Source organism: Mastigoproctus giganteus, chromosome 11 (assembly GCF_048544385.1).
Source record: "Mastigoproctus giganteus isolate SK-2022 chromosome 11, ASM4854438v1, whole genome shotgun sequence".
In the NCBI taxonomy this organism is placed as follows: domain Eukaryota; kingdom Metazoa; phylum Arthropoda; class Arachnida; order Uropygi; family Thelyphonidae; genus Mastigoproctus; species Mastigoproctus giganteus.
The window spans coordinates 84,726,873-84,748,201 of record NC_143585.1 but is presented as its reverse complement, the minus strand read 5'-3'; the positions used below and the strand labels follow the sequence as shown (position 1 = coordinate 84,748,201).

The 21,329-nt window shown below is 36.3% G+C and overlaps 1 protein-coding gene across 4 annotated transcripts in view; it reads right to left on the bottom strand.

Annotated features, from left to right (window-relative positions):
- The window catches only part of LOC150078211 (uncharacterized), a 446,657-nt gene that overhangs the window by 212,835 nt on the left and 212,493 nt on the right, over positions 1–21,329 (bottom strand). For all 4 annotated transcript variants that reach the window (XM_090385062.1, XM_090385063.1, XM_090385064.1 and 1 more), the window contains 2 exons: positions 12,148–12,279; positions 772–825 (listed from right to left, as the gene is read on the bottom strand). In XM_090385062.1, the coding sequence (XP_090241188.1) occupies positions 772–825; positions 12,148–12,279 (186 nt within the window). The remainder of the gene's footprint in view (positions 1–771; positions 826–12,147; positions 12,280–21,329) is intronic.

Genomic DNA, 21,329 nt, shown 5'->3' with positions numbered 1-21,329 from the left:
TAATCCGATCCCAGTAAATTGAATCTGCTGTATATAGAAAAAACTGGATTTTCATTTTTGCTCTTGCCTTTATTTTTCTTCTAAATAGGTGAATCTGTATTAATCAAAAAACCATGAGGTATTTCTCCCTCCTCTGGGGTGGTGCTCCTAAAACCTCTCAAACTCTCTCCAAAAAAAAAAAAAGGAAACGATACCTCACTTGAACCAACTTGATCCCCATCACAAAGACATTAAATTACTGTTACATGCCTCTTCTATATTTTCATGGACACCACTATCTGAATTAGCATCTGCAATTCCACCTGTTTCTTTTAACCCAGTCTGAATTCATGCCAAAACCTATAATTCCAGGTGAATTAATATCAAAATATAGAAACTTTTCAGTAAGAAGAATTGTTGTAAGCAGCTTCCAACATATACATGGATGACAATATTTAAAAATATAGTAGACTCCCAATTGTCTGGAGTAGTTAGGAAATCAACTTGATTGGATAACTAAAACCCTGGATAATAAAAAAAAAAAAAAAAAACACCTCACAGATGTAACTAAAATTTATTTACATACACACTGTATTCATATTTGTAAATGCTTGATTATACACATCACGAAAATATCTGGTAAACTTAATTAAAACTTCAACCTTAATTAGAAGTACAAGCTTAAACTTAATTAAAAAGTAAATAAAATTAAATAATTTTATTTAAGTTAACATGTATTTCAAAGAAACAGAAATAAAATCAGAAAACACAAAATAAAAACATTCAACTTACAGGTAACTGGAAGAGTGTGTTCAATTCCAATATTATGTTGGTAACTTTCCTCAACTATATAAAAGGATAAAGTACAAAATGTTTCAAAGAAATTATGATTAACACACAACATTACCATAAATGAATCTGAAATTATGTATACTTTACTGCTCAATACATGATGTGAGAATTCATTCAATACTATAAGATAGCAAAACCTGAACTACACCACACATACTTATCTTGTATGAGCAGCAATGTCAATGCAATATAATGCATATACATCATTGTCTATAATCAAAGTTTTATAATAGATGCCATAACCTTATTTCATAGCCTTATGAAATGCACTGCTTGTTTGATGTTCGTGGATCACTCGGGAACGGGACATGATATTGCCAACGGGAATGTCTTTGTGTGTGCGCGCGATGTAAGGAATGAGGAAATCAGGTGCCAACTCAGCATTGTTATAGTCCTTCGAGGGCATTCACAGGGTGAATGCCCTCGAAGGATTTAAACTGAGGGGCCCATCAAATTCTCAGCTGCCCACATCAGTGCCAGAGCTTGCACTTGAACATCACGCAACACAGTGGCAACTCCCAAGGCAGAATGTGCTGGTCCCAAAGGAACTAGTTGTTGTCGATGGCTCTATTGTCAGGGAAACGGGGAACATTGTGCAAAAAGGATAGGTGAAACAGGACCAGGATATGTCTGCAAGGGGAAAAGGTTGATGACTTGTAGAGCAGATATCAGGCACAAAGAGCGAAATTGTTGTACATGCTGGCACTAATGATATTAAGAGTAGAACTCCGGCATAATTACTTAACAAGTACAGGTCAATGTTGAAAAAAAGCCGTAAGTTAGGGTTGAAATTGAAAGTGTCTGCAATTCTCCCCAGACACAATAGGAGGGAGTATATGATGAGAGCCTTGTCAAACAATTCGACACTGGAGAGATTGTGCAGGGCTCGAGGGGTAGAATTTTTCTCAGCCTGGTCTGTACTTGTTAGCAGGAGAGACTGCTTCTACAGGGATGGGATACACTTAAATAGAAAGGGTGCAAGAATATTTGCTGATGCTACCAAGGGAGAGTTAGGTGGGTCAGAAAACTGCTAGCTTGGGGGGGGGATACACTGAATAATAGGTTAACAGTAGTCGCTGGCAGAGGTGAAAGTGATTCTTACACTGCTTGTATTGAGCTGCAATTGAGCAATAGCCTGGAAAGCAAGGCAATGGGGATTTCCAGGATTGCTGGGAGTCATAGTGGAACAAGAAAATAAATGTGCTGTGTTAGGGTAACTAAGAGTAGGAACAGGTGCATGTACACCAATGCTAGGAGTATAGTTAATAAATTTGATGAGCTTGAAGTAGTAGTCAACACATAAAAAGCAGATATTGTTGGAATATCAGAGATGTGGTGTCACACAGACACAAGCAGTGAAGAATTCGAATTTGGGGAGTACAATGTGTACAGAAAAGATAGACAGCATATGAAGGGAGGAGGGGTTACGCTGTTTGTTAAGAAATATAAAATTCAAGGAAGTGAAGCGAGTCGACATCGCTGGACAGTGCAGTGTCGAGTCAGTTTAGTATGACATAAGCATTGGGAGATCAAAATTGAGTAGGAGTGTGTTATTGGTCTAATGACTCTTATGAGTATAATAAGAAACTGTACAGGGAAATAGAGTGGGCCAGTAAATCAGAGAGTCTTATAATGGGAGATTTTAATTTCCCAGATATTGACTGGAATTTGTGGGTTGGTCACTCACACACTAGCAAGGCTTTTGTGGATTTATTGGATGATTGTTTTCTACAGCAGCATGTTCTGGAGGCAACTAGAGGGAGTAATACTCTTGATCCGATTATCAGTAGTGATTCTTCATGCATTAAGAATCTGCAGATAAAGGAACCACTAGGTGGCAATGATCACAGTGTGCTGAGGTGGGATGTACTCAAAGAAGTAACTACCAACAGGGGTAAAGGGAAGGGTTTTTGTTTTGTAAAGGTGACTACAGTGGGCTGAGACAGTATTTAAATTCTATACAGTGGGACCAACTGATGATGTTACCAACAACAAATTCAAAATGGGAAGCATTCAAAGGAATAATCTTGGAAGTTACTATGGTTTTCATACCAACTAAGAAATATTGTTCAAGATTTAGGCCTAAATGGATGTCAGATGAAATAATTAGACATGTGGTAGAGAAGGAAAATGCATGGGATACATATAAATTAGCAAGTGACACAGAAGCCTATGATAGATATAAGCTGGTCAGTAACCAAGTCACAATGGAGATTAAGCAGGCAAAGGCAGATTATGAGAAATCTTTGGAAAAAGGATGCAAAAAAAAAACAGCAAAGAATTCTTTACTTATGTAAACTCTAGAAGGAAGGGGATGAATCAGATTAGTCCACTTGATATCAATGGTTCAACTGTTGATGATCCTACTCAGGTAGCTAACAAACTAAATGAATATTCTGCATCTGCATTCACACATGAGGAGTTTTTCAGGGAAGTGAATGCCAGAGGTGTATTAAACTCTGGTAGTAAGCTAGATAATCTTGTAATAACCGAGAGTAAAGTGGAGGAGAAATTGTTGAAGATTAACATAAGAAAGGGCACCGGATGGATGGAATCTATTCAGTTATATTAAAGGAGGCAGCAAGGAAGTAAGCAAACCCTTAGCCATAATTATGACAGCTTCCTTTGGCTCAGGGAAGGTACCCATGGACTGGAAATGTGCAAATGTGACCCCAATCCACAAAGGAGGATCAAAGGGAGACACAGATACTTACAGACCTGTTAGTGTAACTTCTGTTCCAGGGAAATTAATGGAGGCACTGGTCAAAGAAGCATTGCAGGATCATCTAGACAGGACTTCAGTTATAGCTCGGACACAGCATGGATTTGTTAAGGTGGAAGCCTTGTCTGACCAATTTGATTGATTACTATGATGTAGTCACAAAGGAACTGGATGCAAAGAATAATTTTGATATCATATATTTGGATCTCAGAAAGGCTTTTGATACTGTTGCACATGGAAGACTGCTGCATAAATTGGAGCAGTGTGGCACTGGAGGCAAATTGCTGGTATGGATAAAGGGATGGTTGAGTGGGAGAAGACTGAGTGGTAATCAATGGACATTGCTCTTTGTGGACTAATGTTTGTGGACCAAGGTTCAGTGTTGGGTCCATTGTTTTCTGTATTCATTAATGATGTTATATGAAGCTTAATGTCCAAGTTTGCAGACAATACGAAGGTCGGCAGGGTTGTTAATGACACCATTGACAGTACGCTGCTGCAACAGGATCTAAAAAAGTTGAGTAGATGGGCTGAAAGGTGGTAATTGAAGTTTAACATTGACAAATGTAAAGTTCTGTGTATGGGAAGCAGTAACCCCAGTGTAACATATCAACTGTGTGGTACTACTCTGACAGAGGTAGAGAGTGAAAATAACACAGGGGTAATTGTGCAGGCAGATATGAAGTTTTCTGAGCAGTGTAGATGGTCTGCAAGAGTAGCTCATGGTGCCTTGTCAATGATATACAGGAATGTGTCTAGCAGGGATAAGGAAGTGATTATCCCCTTGTATTAGGCCATGGTCAGGCCACACCTTGAGTACTGTATACAGGTCTGGAGGCCTCATTTTAAGAAGGATATAGAGCTGTTGGAATGAGTACAGAGAAGAGGAACAAAATTATTGAATGGAACAAAGGGTTGCGCTTACGAAGAAAGGCTTAAGTTTTGCAAATTACAGTGTCTGGAGACTAGGCACCTGCGAGGTGATGTGATTGAGTGTATAAAGCCTTGAATGGTTTGAGCATGCTCAATGCTGATGGGATTCTTCCTCTTGCTTAGAATATCACCTGAGAGAGCATAAATTCAAATTGAGGAAAGACAGTTGTAGGATAGATATGTGGAAGTTTGCCTTTAGCCAGCGGTGGTTGATTGCTGGAACAAGCTTCCATCTGTCGTTGTAGAAATTGATATCTTAAACAGATTCAAGATAGCTTAAACAGATGAAAGCAGAACTAGACAAACATTTAGAGTGGGTGTATGAGTGAAATGAGAAGGGTGTGTGTGTTTTTTTTTTTTTTTTTTGGCTGATGCTATATAAGCTTGCTTTCTTGCATCATGTGCCCTTTCTAATGCTAATAACAAAACTAAAAAAATGTGAGGCAAAATCCAAAAGTTTGGTACTTGACTTCTTACCTTGAAATTGTGGTATTGTAGTGAGTTGCAACTTGTCAACTTTTTCAGTCACTCATCTAGAGTAACTGAACAAGATTTAGAGAAAACTGCAACAGAAACCCAAGAAATGTTAAGAACACATTTCATAGTTTTCTGTTGCACTTTTCCCTTAATTAAATTGGATGCATGGTCAAGCACTTTTCTCAATGCCTAAAAATGGGCTGCTTTTGTCTGTTGAAAATGATCCTTCCTATGCCTGCCCTTCAAGTTAAAAATCTAATTATTCGATCACACAAGATCTGAGTAGGAGTAATCAAAGTTTAACCATCTGCGAATTGCTAGTGATTGTATTTTTTATGGGACAATTTTAACACAAGATTTGAAAATTCACTGCATTTCCGCAAAGTCTGTGCCTTACATCCTCACTGCTGATCACATCAAGGTTGTGCTTCATAGATCTTCATCAAGGTTGTGCTGCTGACCCACACTGTTTCTTCCATCATTACTGGTGATGAATCATGGATGCATGTCTATGATCCAGAAAAGACCCAGTCCTCTCTTTGGAAGATTGTATTTTATCTAAGACCTAAAAAAGCAAGACAATCTCAATCAAATGGGAAAGTCATGCTAATCAATTTTATTTTTTTTTTTCTCTCAGGGCATTGTTAATTATGAATTTGTCCCACATGGTCAGAAAGTGAATCAGGAATACTACAAAACAATTCTACAGCAAATGGAGATAATGGTTGGTAAAACTGTTTGAGGATTGTAGCCTCCCATCTAACATACTCACCCGATTTAGCTCCCTGTAATTTTTTTTTTTCCCCCCAATCTTAAAGCTCCCTTGAAAGGTCACAGAATTCATTTAGAATGAGATATAGGAACTATTATCAATTCCAAAAGAAACCCATCAGGAAGCTTCCAGAAGCATTAGAATTAGTATATACAGTGGCAAAGGAGCCTACTTCGAAGAACATCTATCCAAATAATTGGTAAGCTTCATCAGTTCCCAAATGTTAATTCAAAAACTTAACTTTTTAATCACACCTTGTGTGTGATTATGTATATATAAGGTGTCCTTGATATTGACATTTATTGAGGGAATGGTGTTCATTAAAATACAAGAAGAAAAGTCGTTAAGTGGGATATGCAAATCAGATTGTTACACAAAAAAAAATGTTATGTAAATTGTCACACTGTATTTTTTTTTATAAAAATGTGTGATGAAAATGTAAGGCTGCAATGAACTGACTGTTGCCATGGTACAGTAATTTAGTTACTATGTATGGCAATCAGAAGAGCATTAACATTAGCAGAATATGTATAGACATTCACTTTGTGTATGGTGTATGCAAAGGAAATACTAGAGCTGTGGCAAATGAATTCCAGTGTCATTTTCCAAAAGGCGACACCCTAATTGGGGTGTTTGTCAAGTCCTCTGCAATTTGAGGGAATGGGGTACATGAAATGGCATCACAACTGAGGCTAGCCCCAATCATATTCTATGCAAGCAGAGGAAGAAGATATTGTGACATTAGATCCCTGCACAAGAGCTGCTGCATGAACAGTTCATCCCAAACCTTCATTTGGCACACGCTGAGGAACATGGGCTGTATGCATACCATATGCAGAGCATTCAGGCACTACAAACAGTAGAGTCACTTGCCCATGAGCCATGTTTATGGATACTTAATCATATCAACAACAGCTCTGACCTTGTCAATATCCTGTGGACCAACGAGGCAACATTTGCACGCGATGGAATATTCAACATGCACAATCTCTATACATGGTCAGTGGAAAATCCTCGCACTATTCAACAATCCCACTTCCAAGCTGTGTTTAGAGTCAATATGTGGGCAGCATTGCAGGAGATAACTTTATTCATCACGAGTTTCCTGCTTGCCTAAACATGGATCGTCACTTACAGTTTTTGCAGAAGATATTGCCAACACTTCTGTAAGACGTTCCTTTAAGTGTCCACGCCAATATGTGATTTCAGCACAACAGAGTGCTTCCACATTTTGGATGACAACTAAGACCATTCTTAAATGATCTCTCCTGATCTTAACCCATTGGATTTTTATGTGTAGGTTTACATGAAACAAACTGCTTACACTACAGAGGTTAACAACCAAGATGACTCATTGAATTACATCCATGAAGCTGCTGCTACTATGCTGTTCCACTGTGAGTGAAACAAATGGGTGCTCTTACCTAGAAAGGCTTCAGTTCTGCAAACTGTGGCATCTCAAGACCAAGCACCTGCGGGGAAATCTGATTGAGGTGCTTAAAGCTTTGAATGAATTCAGTAAAATGAATGCTAAAAGGTATTCTTCCACTTGCTGAGATTACACACATGATGGGAGCATAAATTCAAGTTGAGGAAGGATGGCTGCAGAATAAATGCGAAGAAGTTTGTTTTCAGCCAGCAGGTGGTTGATTGTTGGAATAGGCTTCCATGTGTTGTTGTGGAAGTGTTGAATAAATACAAGGGAGAACTAAAATCCTTGGAGGGTACAGGTGTGTGTGTGTGTGTTATCATTTGCCATTACTACAACTATTAAAAACAGTACTACTCGCACGTAGGATTCCTTCTCACACCGTGTTGAAGCCTGTCTCCTGTCACACACACCACTCATTTCAAACATCTTTTATATTTCTTTTGATCATACTTCAGTTTGATTGCAATACTCATAAAATTCATTTACTCCTGCTGTACAATGTAATTGAGTTTCTTAATGCAAATTCATAGCCAAATTTTAATCAATGAACATGTTCTGGATTTATTGATAATCCATGTACAGTAGCAAGTAATATTATTCAAATACTTAGCAATAATTTTTAAAAAAGTTTTACATAAATAATTAAAGTAAGGTTTTTCATAATGATTACTTTTCATAAATCTACTATTATAGGCAAAATGCTAGAAGTGGAAATGGCATCACTAATCTGTTTAATGCTCTAAACTACAATTAATTGCCCTAACTTCAAATTGAGTGTAGACTTTTTTCTTGCATATTAATGAGGCGTCTCCATAGCCAGGTGGGAAGGAGCAGCAGTGCATAGTACACGCTTCTTGATTAGACCGGGGTTCGAGCCCGTCACCACCAAATACGGAGGATGCGGAAAGGTCAGGGAACGACCACCGCATATCCCGGAGCAATATGGCCTTAGTTGCTAATGCTCCTAAAAACCAAACTAAGTACCAGAACTTGCATATTAATGAACTATTCCCTCCACAAATAGAGACGTCAATATCAAGAACACCCTGTGTGTATGTGGTGTCTTATAATTTAAATTTTAATCCTTCTGTACTGGTTTTTCAAACCTACCATATGCTGTGTATATTTCATGTCAGAAACATCTTTTTTGACATGAAATTACTTACTTCTTTTTTTTTATTTTGATTTCGGCAGAAGTGGCCCAGATGTGGGAACAATAATGCATGCAGGGTGGATTTGAGGTTTGTACAGAATGAATAGGTATTTAGAAGAAAAGTAAAACCCAGTTTTTTAGATATAGAGGAAGCAGTATTTGTAATGTGATGTGCTTATGCACCAGAGAGAGAGAGAGAGAGAGAGAGAGAGAGAGAGAGAGATTAAAAGTAATCCCTAATAGAGATATGTGATCTTCTCTCTAGAAATCTGAGTGTCATCAAAAATAAGCATAAGATTGGAAGAATCCTTTTTGCAAGATATAAGACAGTACTGAGTTTTAGAAGGTTTGAAATTAACTAAGTTATTTTTGCCCCATTGGAGAATTATCTGGGGATTAGTATTCAAGGAACTGATGGTGGATATTTGAGAAGTTGAAGCTGTTTATGCAGAGCAGGGTTTGTCAAACTGAAAGGTGGAATGCAATGTACTATCATCAGCATCATGTATTAATTTTTTCAGTAAGGTTTTAATACATGATGAATCACTACTGATAAGCATATCACGGAGGTCCGGCCTCCGTAGCCGAGTGGGCAGGAGCGGGAGTGCAGTAGCACACGCTCTGAGTAGACCGGGGTTCAAGCCCCTGACTGCTGAATACGGTCGATCTGCCAACCCGCACTGGACCAGCGTGGCAGATTATGGTCCACTTCCCTCAGCATGAATTGTTGAGGAGGCTTCCATCCTGCAGTGGGTTGATAATGGCTGCACTTTACTTTTAAGCATATCACGAATATCAGTTATTCTTGTTGACTCTTACAAGTTGATGTAGAAAGCAGTCATATAGCAAATACAGAAATGTTCTGTTACTCTAAGTACCAGAACATTATGCTCATTTAGTCATTTGAGCTATCATACACTCACCCATTTTTGTTTACCCAGTGTTTATATATCACACCAAATTGACTCAACATTGGCATCATGTATCAAGTGGGTGTACTGTTTTAGAATTTATGTGCTTCTTAACCATGAGCATTATTACTCCACTTGTCCTGTCTGTTCTTTCAGTATTTTATCTGAGACCAAATGGACAGAACCCTCCACTAACCCTCCCACCCCAGTTCCTGCTAGTCTTTCCTCTTGGCTCTCCCACACCTGCAGAGACACAACTTGATATTCTGAACAGCTACTAAATACAACTAAACAAAAATAACTGTAGGACAGATCAGAAACCCTCACCAAAATACAGCCTTCTTTTTCTTATGCAGTGCTCAGAACAGAGAACTAAAAGCAATATAAAAGAAAACAGACTTGGAACACAAAATTTAATATTTTAAGCATAGTGACCAGATGTATCTAGCTGGGGATGGGAGAAATACAGACAAATACCTGAATTGGCACTGTTCCAATAAGAAGTGGAGTTTGGGGGAAAGGGGCATACACTGCACTTGGAAAAAAATATTGATACCTGCCCAGCAGAGATTGTTATACAAATGGCATGACAAAGTAGTGTGCAATACTCTAGCACTACAATTCCTCTCCCTCTGTTGTCCTACTTACACCTGCTAAGCAGATGCTATCACATAACATGCAATGGAGTCTGTTGGCCAACCTCACAATCCAATCCCAACTATCACTTCCTTTCTCCTCCTATCACATTCCATCCTCCCTCTCATACAGTTTTTTTTTTACACATAATTTAATTTGTTATTATTTAAATTTATTGTGTATTTATTCATTTTTATTTACTTTTAATGTTTTCCCCCAGTGCTCACCCTCTAGGACCATGAGTCCCAGAGAGCAGCCGAGCACAGAGTACAAATTGTGCATATGGCCTACCTCCCGGCTGGTTACATTTACATATAGTGATATGTCACACAATTCGGAAACTGGTGCTTAGCAATCGGGGCACCACTAAATTTGCATTTAATTTGGACTATTTTCTAAATAATTTAATATGTTTCTCCAGCAGTACTCTATTCTTAGTTTTGCATGCTAAATTCTTCTTTGCTCTACTGGTTTGCCAGTACTGGCATACTTTCATTTCTTTTTATTGAAACAAAATTACAGTTAAATACACGCAACATGTTGTGGTTTTTGCATATTTGCTGCCACTGATGTCTGCTCTGCTATCCTTATTTTTTATTTTCACTTAATTTTGCACTTATTTCTGCTGTCTAATATTCAATTCATTTGGATTTAATTAGAATTGTATATATACACACAGAGAGAATTGGATCTAAAAGGCAGAAAATTGAGTAGGAGTGACACAAAATAAAAACTTAGGGGAGCCATTATTAAAAAAAGGTTGAAACCACTGACCTAGACAAAAGGGGATAATCCTTATGATTGAAATACAGAACCTACTTCCAATAGTAGGGAGCACAGTTTTAAGTTATGACATAAAACATGGCAAAGTCTAGTGACATTAACAACTTTCACTGGAGGTATCTGTTGTTTGTCCATATGGACTTAATACAAGTGCCTAATGTTTCATGAAAATTGTATGCCTTGTCTATCTGTAGTAGACATGGAAATGTGAAGATCAACCAAAAAAAAAAAAAAAATTTAGAACCAACAATGTGCTTTGAGATGGGACTGATGCTACCTTCAGTCTAAGTGAACAACCTATTTCCACTAGTACTGTGCTCTGAAATCCAACTGCCAAGATTTAATCTGCTGTGTGCCTCTTCATAAATTCTTACCATCTCAATAATGGAAGGAATATTATGGTGTCAGAAACACAAAACAACTCTTGCACAGTGATATCACAATCGGTATTATAGAGACGGCATGAGACCTCCACAACTCAGGGAATTAATATTCTAACCATTATCACCTGGTATCAAAGCCAAAGGAGCATCCCTAAAGGACATCATGACAGAGTGTCCCTGGAAACAGTCTGGCTCACCCTCCCTAAATTCCTATCCTGATTTTAGGTTGCATTTTTCCTAGTAAACTGTATCCTTTCACCTGCATGGAGGGATTGGCAAAAATCAATAAGTGTCTACATACTTTATCAGGTTAGAAACAGCCTAAAATGATCATTTTATCATATAGAAAGTAAGGCTATCTTCCAGAATGGCAAACTACAATCCTACGAACCACAAACATACTCCAATTCCTGCAAATCTCAGACTGTAATCCAACTAGTCACCTTTGGGACATGTTCAGAACAGCACATCAATAATAGTGGCAGTGTATCCATATCTCTTGTAGTTGCAGTTTCCAATTGAAAAATGGGTTAAGATATGTAGGAGAACTATTGAGGGATACAGAGCTGACCTGCTCATTTTGCCCTTCATTCTCTTTTTTTTTTTTCTCTAGACAGAGTACAACACAGCAGAACAATGTTTTATTTGACTATAATAAACCAAAATTACAATTTGCTGCCAGTTTCAACAAATTAATTTAAAATAGAAATGACAGAATTAACTGCAAAAGATGATATAGGTCTTTTCCAAATTTAAGCACATGCTAGTCTTAGGCATCACATTCAAGATGCTAGCACAAAACAGTTGCAATCAAACAAAACAGTCAATATATTTTACAATAATACTACCCATTCAAGAGATTAAATTATAAATAACATCAGTTTGTTGATACTTCTGAATTTAAAGAAAATAGTTCCTAAGCATAACAAATATATCTTTTCTTATAGTTATAATTACTCTTTATAAGGCTACTAACAAAAATCATTCAGGCAAAATTATACTAACACAGTCATTGTATAAGTATTCAACTGTGAGTATTAATGATTTTCCAAAAAGCTCAATTTTTCAAGGAAAAAAAAAAAATTATAGAAACTATGCATTTATTTTTACTTACTGTAACATCTTGATATGTACATTTTTCCAGAGTATTATCTAAACTGGAACTTAAGTATGAAGTCAAATTCCAGATGTCACAGAGAGGGTCTGTATTAACACCTTCATCTACAACACTCTCTTTATGGACTACCTGTAATGTTCAACACAACATGGCATTTTCATAGCATAAAAGACAAAAGCAGATACAAATTAATTAAAATAGTAGTATTAATCTCAGATGTTAATAAAAGTTGAGAAATGATTTATGTGTACACCAAAACAAACATACATAATCTCTTCAGTAGTGAGTACAGAACTATACAGCTGAGGCTACTGCATGCATGTTCTCTATTTTTAGCTTAAGGGAGATGGAATAGTAGATTTGGCTGCTGTCTTCAGGTGGTGCTGGCAAACATCCATACTTGACTTAGAGTTCAGACTGACCTTGTTTACAATATTTAGAGTGAATATTTCCCCTTAAACTTTAAAAATATATAATGGATAAGGAAGTTCATTTCATTTTTTTCCCCCTAAATTCTCAACTTTAATTTTTACAAAAGCTGCTTGGAGAGGGGGGAAACTATTTTTTGTCATTGTCTATTTTACTATTTATTAAAATTTATCAATTAAAGATATATTTTTCTAATAGAGAGGAAGAGAGAGAACAAGCAAACAAGCATAATATTTTATAGTAATAAAAATACCCCCCCCCCCCGAAAAAACTTAAAAGAAAAATAATTTCCTGTACTTCCAAATTTTAGATTAAGCTTATTTTACTGAAGAAATGTGAAAAAGTTGGTGTGAATTTAAAAATAGCAAATGAAATAAGACTTTCACATAAATCCACTCTTCACTGCAGCTGGATCCAGGTAGAAGCAAAAACAGTAGTAATTGTATTTATGCTATTTTCCAACTTTCTGCAAGTTGGTTTAAACAATTTAGTATTGAACTCTGGAGACAGTCATTCTCAAATTTTTGACTCTCGCAAAAAGTTCCATTACGTTTAGCCCGGTTTGGATTGTCAAAGCCTTCCCCAGTACCCACAACAATATAATTCAGTGTTTAAGGTCAAAGCATTCACTGTTGTTCTGAATTAATGCCAAGGCAACTCATGCTATGAGAAATCAGCATGTTGTGTGTGTATGTAAGCTGGATATTCTTCCAAGGCTAGTTTCTCTATTTGTAGGACAAAAAAAAAAAAACTGGAAAAATTCTAGAAAATCTGTATGCCCTTTTACCACCAGTGACCAAATAACTCAGTCACACTTGGAAAAAAAAGCAATAAGTTTCATATATCATTTATTACATTTGAAAGCTTGAACCTTTACAAACAAATGGTAAGTGATGATAGCTACTATAATACTGCAGCAGGTAGTTATTAAATGTCAGTAAATACCAAGTACCAACTAAATACAATACCAAGAGGAGTTACACTACTTTTGTATATTAAAAAAAAAAAGCCCAGCTTAGTAATAAAAGCTTGTTGCATGTGAATCATATTTTCTAAAATAAACATAAATGAAAATTTGCATTTCTGAAATAAAAGTTTCAGTTGTCAGCTTATTTTTTCATACTACCACAACTGATTTTCTAATTCCAATTCCATGAAATTTAAGAATATCAGTTAACAGGTTTGGTGCCAAAACATAAACTTACATAAAAACAGTACAACAAACTAGAAAGAGAAATAGTGGGCCAGTAAATCAGAATGTCTTATAATGAGGAATTTTAACTTTCCAGATATTGGGGGGGGGGACAATAAGTTCCATATATCATTTATTGCATTTGAAAGCTTGAACCTTAACAAACAAATGCTAAGTGATGACAGCTACTATAATTTGTGGGTTAGTCACTCAAAGACTAGCAAGACGTTTGTAGAGTTATTGGATGACTGTTTTCTACAGCAGCATGTTAGAGAAGCAACAAGAGAGCAATATTCTTTATTTGCTTATCAGCAGTGATTCTTCATACATTAAGAATCTGCATATTAAAGAACAACTAGGTGGCAGTGAGTGTACTGATGTGGGATTTATTATGACATTAGTTAGTGCATTTGCATCAATTACTACATAGTTGAATTTTTTGGACCGAAAAGTTGACATTAGTATTATTATAGTAACATCTCATATTGTAAAATCCTCCACAACAAGTTGCTCTCCTTATACTTCAAATAACTAATACTTCCCATTAGAGAAAACCACTGTTACTTATTTTCAGTTGAGTGCCATCACTCAGACAGCACTGTTTCAAAGCTATTTGGCTTCTCATCAGTGAGCAGGTAGGTACCCAGGGCGTAAGGGTTGACAACCCAGTTGATTTATTTAGATGATATGAGAGATGTCAAATGCCAGTGCTTCTTAGACTAATAATATTTTAAGGCAGAAAGCCTCTAACTATGTAGAATTCAAATTATGGCATTTGCATTAGCACATTTACATCGTTACTACATAGTTGAATTTTTTAGACAAACCAAAATCTGTACATCGGCATCATTATTATATCATCCCATATTGTGAACTACTTCACAATGAGTCCTCCTTATACTTCAGGGAACACATCCCTATTAGAGAAGACTACAATTATTTATTTTCAATAAGTATAAGAAGAGCAACTCCTTGCAAAGGATTTCACAATGAGATGATACAATAATGATGAATTTTTATGATAAACTTTGGTTTATCATAAAAATTCAACTATGTAGTAAAATGATGAAAATGCACTAACTAATGTCACAGTTTGAATTTTACATAGTTTCAGTATTTCTGCCCTAAAATATTAAATAATATGTGAGATTTACTTAAAGATGTAACTCCCATCGAGGGTATAGGGAGGGGTTTTTGCTTTTATAAAGCAGATTTCTACAGTGGGACCAACTAATGGTGTTACCAACAACAAATTCTATATGGAAACATTCAGGGAAATAATCAAAGAAGCTACCAGGCTTTTCATATCAACAAAGAAATACCATTCAAGGCTTAGACCTAGATGGATGTAAAATTATCAATGTGACATGTCATCTAATAAGACACATGGCATGGACGATATGCATATAAATTATGCAAGTAATACAGAAGCCTATGATATATTTGTATATAAAGTAGTCTGAAATCTAGTCACAATGAAGATTACACAAGTCAAAGCAGATTATGAAAAATTGTTGGCAAAAGGTGCAAAGAAAAACAGCAGAGACTTCTTTATGTGCACACTAGAAGAAACGGGGTGAATCACATTGGCCCACTTGATATCAATGGTTTAACTACAAATGATCCTGCTCAAGTTGCTGACCAGCTGAATAGGTATTTTGCATCTACGTTCACACATGAGGAATTCTTTAGAGAGCGGAAAACCAAAAGTTTATCAAACTCTGATAGGGGGTTAAATGATTTTGAGTTGACAGAGAGGAAAGTGGAAGAGAAATCGTTGAAGTTAAACATAAAAAAGGCATCTGGGGTGGATGGAAGCTATCCAATTATATTAAGGGAGGCAGCAGAGGAAATAAGCAAACCCTTAGCAATAATTATGAGAGCATCTTTGGATTCAGGAGAGTTTCCTGTAGATCTGAAATGTGCAAATGTGTCCCCAATTCACGAAGGAGATCAAAGGATGACATGAGTAATTACAGACCTGTAAACTTAACTTCTGTTTCAGGGAAAATAATGGAGTCACTGTTTAAAGAAATGATTGCAGGATCATCTAGACATGAGTGCAGTTGTACTTCAGACACAGCATGAATTCATTAAGGAGAGATCTTTTATGAACAATTTGATTGGATACTATGATGCAGTAACAAAGAACTGGATGCAAAAAAATAATTTTGATATCATATACTTGAATTTCAGGAAGGCTTTTGATACTGTTGCACATAAAAGACTTCTATCTTTTATGTGCAAATTGGAGCAGTGTAACATTAAGGACAAGTTACTGCCCTTAATAAAGGGATGGTTGAGCGAGAGAGAAGATAGAGTGGTTACCAATGGACATTGCTATTTGTGGACTAACATTACTAGTGGAGTTTCACAGGATTTGGTGCTGGGCCCATTGTTTTTTGTATTTAATAATGATATTGACTAGGGTATAACAGGTATAATGTCTAAGTTTTCAGATAACACTAAGGTTGGCAGGGTTGTTAATGACATTAATGACTGCAACATTATCTAGAAAAGTTGAGCAGTTCAGATGGGCTGAGAAGTGGCAACTGAAGTAAAGTTGTGAATGTGCAATGTTGCAAGCTATAAACTCACAGATGGCAAGGAACTACAATTATGCCAATCTGACCCAGATTTGAATTCATATATATATAATCTGAAAATACACCTGTAAACTGTAAAAATCCCCCTAATTATACAAAAAAAAAAAAACAAAAAAAAAAAAACAAAAAAAAAAAAAACACTCAGAGATTGTATGAACACGGATACACTTATTCCCATATGTATTGAAATATAGGATGCAAAATAAAGGTATATTTCATGCATTTATATTGACACTTTTTTCTTTCGTAACCTTGGCAATGCCAGAAATGAACAACGAATGATTTCACCAAGACTTGAATTCATATATATATAAATTTGAATTCATATATATATAATCTGAAAATACACCTGTAAACTGTAAAAATCCCCCTAATTATACAAAAAAAAAAAAAAACACTCAGAGATTGTATGAACACGGATACACTTATTCCCATATGTATTGAAATATAGGATGCAAAATAAAGGTATATTTCATGCATTTATATTGACACTTTTTTCTTTCGTAACCTTGGCAATGCCAGAAATGAACAACGAATGATTTCACCAAGACTTTGGATTGAACACACAAGAGAAAATCTTATACTAAGAAATTTTTGCTAAACTTGCCTATTATAGTCTTTATGTTTATAGTCAACTGTGCTGCAAACCTAATGTAAGTTTAGCATGCTAGAACATGAAATTTAAGATTTCTCAGAAATCATACAAAATGGTAGCCCCCTGCTATAGCATGCTTCCTGTTTGCTCTAGCACTATATATATTTTGATACCTCCCACACAGTTTTGCTCTGTTCCCCCAGAATAGTGCTATTAAATTTGAATTCACTATTGAATATAAATGTCATATTTAATAATAAATGTCATGATATTATAACATTTATTATAATCAATAAATGTTATAATATCATGAATTTTCACAAGGGGGATATAGAAATACATGAAAATATTTAATACATTTCTCAGTAATGGTATCTGCCCAAATGAAAAACATCAAAATTTGACACCTATTTTAGACCAATGAATTTAGTTCATTACTTAATTTGTACCTTTGAATTATTAATCAGATTATAGATACACAAGAAAAACTAGTAAATTTCTTCCCACAGAAACTTAGTCATTATTTGATTTGTGCAGACTTCCATATTTTAGTGTTGAAGTGTAATGTATGTTAGATTTTCTCAAGCAGGGGATACAGTGACTAAAGTGATGTTGCCACCATTCAAATTTTCTCAGAAGAGTATATAAGGCTGATTCAAGGTCAACTCGAAAACAAGGAGTAAGGTCCTTCTATCTGATTGGTTGAATGACAACCATTCTTTTCATGAGTTGAAAATAACTGCACTATACAGATGAATTTAAGGATTCACCAAGCACATTTTTGGATGTATAAAATCAAATCACTAAGTCTGGATTTAATTAGACTTAAATTTGGTTCTGTAATCACATTAATCTAGTGGCTGAAATATAAAACTCACTATAATGTTTAAATGATATTTGGAAACATTTTCAAAATTACAAGTTAACACTTGCATTGATTGCTTTGTGAATACCCTTATTGACACGGGATTGAGTCAATTTACACTTGAGATGGCAGAGACATTTTTCAACTATCTTTCAAAATGGCTGGATTAATCAGCTGCTGGCAAAGGTTGCTTGACAATATACATTTTTCTTCCATCAAATCAGAAAAAATTGGTTCTTAAGTTAGGTGGTTTTTCCACCTAACTAAAGAGTGGATTAAAAATTCCATGACACATATGTGCATCATAACACAGTTAACATGTTAATTTTACTTTTTCTGTAATTGACATTGCCGACATGCACTGATTAAAATATTCACTAATTAACAATATTTTTGATGATATCATTCTTAACACATCTAATCTTGAATTTTGCTAACAAATCCTTTGTGGATTCTAATTTATATTATAATAAGCACAAATTTAATAAACTGGTTTATTAAATTATTAAATCCAAATTAGGTTAATATATGAACTTCACTTTGACATTCTGCTTAACACAACACCACACAATTTATAATTCAGTCTGATAAACCTGTCAATAGAAAACTAAATTGTGTATGCATCAAAATCCAAGTATACAAGCTTTTCTTTCTGCTCTATAAGTGAAACCAAAATCGCATGTCCTGCAACTTTATTGAAGTAAATTTTGCCATCCTTGAAGCATGACACCTGTGTGTTGATGACATACTCTCCCTGCTCATTTGATCAAACACAATAATGAACAACCATGCCTGTACATAAACAAATACATATTTGCATCTATTATGTACAAGCATAGGTGACACTGTTCTTATTGATGCTATATGGGTACGTGGACGACTTCAGTTATGTAACCAAGCAATTCCTTGTGGCCCGTTTAGTACCATACTGCAAACTGGCTTCTCTGTACGCAATACCCCAACGTAGAAAGCACACTTGCTCTAAGAAGTGAAACTGACAATCTAAAAAGTAAACTCTCGAACATTTAGTATTCTTTGATTCTTGAGGCTTTCACCGACATTCTCTCTTTCAGGTACGCCAAGTTGTGCTTGCTACCTGGGAATCTACAATGCTGATGGAATTGATATTCAGGTGACACTCAAGTGGCCTTAATTTCGGCTAAGTCCAGTTGGTCTGTGACAGGCAAATCCTCTGCTTGTACCTTCACGATGGTGGGACTGTTAATAACCCTGGGTATAACCCCCCCCCCCATGTGCAAGACCTGAAATATGGCACTTAGCACACAACTAGTTGTTTCCCTCCTGTGTGGAGGTGACCACACAGGAGGGAACCAACATAAGCAGAAGTTGAGGTGTGGTGCCCACACAACATAAAGGAATGCCACCCCTTTGTGTTACCAAGCAGTACAACCACTCCTCGACTTATATAAGGGTTGCATTCCATGGAAATCTATGCAGGTCAGAATTTTCCCAAATGCTTATGCAGCACTCAACTATGCATGCTGAATTTTATTGAAGCAAAAAAGAAATGTTTCACAAACATGTATATAGAATTATTTATTCAATTTTTTTTATCTTATATGCAGGAAAAATTACAAAAGCGTACAAATTATAAAATTTTAAAAAAGAGAGAGGAGACAGGCATAACATCAGCAAGTTCTAACTATTGAGCTTTGTTCCAGAATTAACTCTCCAGCTCATAAGCATACCACTGTGGAAGTTGAGGGCTGTGGAGATTTAGAAGGGGTTTTTTCCAGCACATCACAATTTCTCTGCAGCTGCAAAATCGGACACTGGAGATATCACCACATACTTTAATATTTTAGAAACCAGCATGATGTTTGAGCCTAATAAACCACCCGTTATTTGCCACAAACTTGGCTTGGAGTTCGCCGTATTATTCATAATATCTTCATAAATACTTCTTGCTTTTGCTTGAATGGCCACTGGACTCAGGGGCACTTGCTTCTGAATCTCATTTTCCATCCATATTATTAATAGCTTTTCTATCTTCAATATAGCACCTGAAAGCTTGTGATCACTGTTGATTTTAAATGCGTTGATCCTTTAACATGTTCTTTTATACATACACTGTCCCTTAAAATAGTAATCACCGTTGAAGCAGCGAGACCTAATTCTGTGCAACAGATGACAAACTTTGTCCTTAAAATCTTCCTTTATCTAAACCTTGGTTTTATAATAAATGTGCTATGGCTGTTCATGAGAAGAACGTTGTATATTGTAATACTGGCTTGTTTCCAAATAGCATTAGCAGAGGCATATGATGCAAGAAAGCAAGCTTATTCAGCATCAGCCAAAAAAAAAAAAAAAGCACAACCACTACTCCCATTTCACCCCTCCGTTTGTTCGAAATACCTGTCCAGCTGAGCCTTAAATTTGTTTAGGCTATCAACTTCAACAACAAGATGGAAGTCTATTCCACAAACCAACTGCCTGCTGGCTAAAGGCAAATTTCCGCACATCTATCCGACATCCGTCCTTCCTCAATTTGAATTTATGCCCTCTCAGGTAAATTATTCTGAGCAAGAGGAAGAATCCCATCGGCATTGAGCATGCTCAAGCCATTCAAAACCTTATACACCTCTATCAGATCACCTCGCCGATGCCTAGTCTCCAGACTCTGTAATTTGCAAAACTTAAGCCTTTCTTCGTAAGAGCACCCCTTCGTTCCATTCACTAATCTTGTTGCCCTTCTCTGTACTCGTTCCAGCAGCTCTACATCCTTCTTGAAATGAGGCCTCCAGACCTGTATACAGTACTCAAGGTGTGGCCTGACCAATGCCTTATAAAAGGGAATAATCCCTATCCCTGCTAGAAAAATTCCTGTATATCATTGACAAGACACCATGAGCTACTCTTGCAGCTCGTCTGCACTGCTCAGAGAACTTCATATCTGCCTGCACAATTACCCCAGGTCCTTTTCATTCTCTACCACTGTCAACGTAGTACCACAGAGTTGATACGTTGATCTGGGGTTACTGTTTCCCATATGTAGTACTTTACATTTGTCAATGTTAAACTTCATTTGCCACCTCTCAGCCCATCTGCTCAACCTTTCCAGATCCTGTTGCAGCAGCATAGCATCAGTAGTGTCCTTAACAACCCTGCCAACCTTTGTATCGTCTGCAAACTTGGACATTAAGCTTGATATACCATCATCTATATCATTTATAAATACAGAAAACAACAATGGACCCAACACTGAACCTGAGGAACTCCACTAATAACATTAGTCCACATTGAGCAGTGTCCATTGATTACCACTCTCTGTCTTCTGCCACTCAACCACCCCTTTATCCATAGCAGCAATTTGCCTCCAATGCCACACTGCTCCAATTTGTACAGCAGTCTTCCATGCACAACAGTATCAAAAGCCTTTCTAAGATCCAAATATATAATATCAAAGTTATTCCCTGCATCCAGTTCTTCTGTGACTACATCATAGTATCCAATCAAATTGGTCAGACAAGA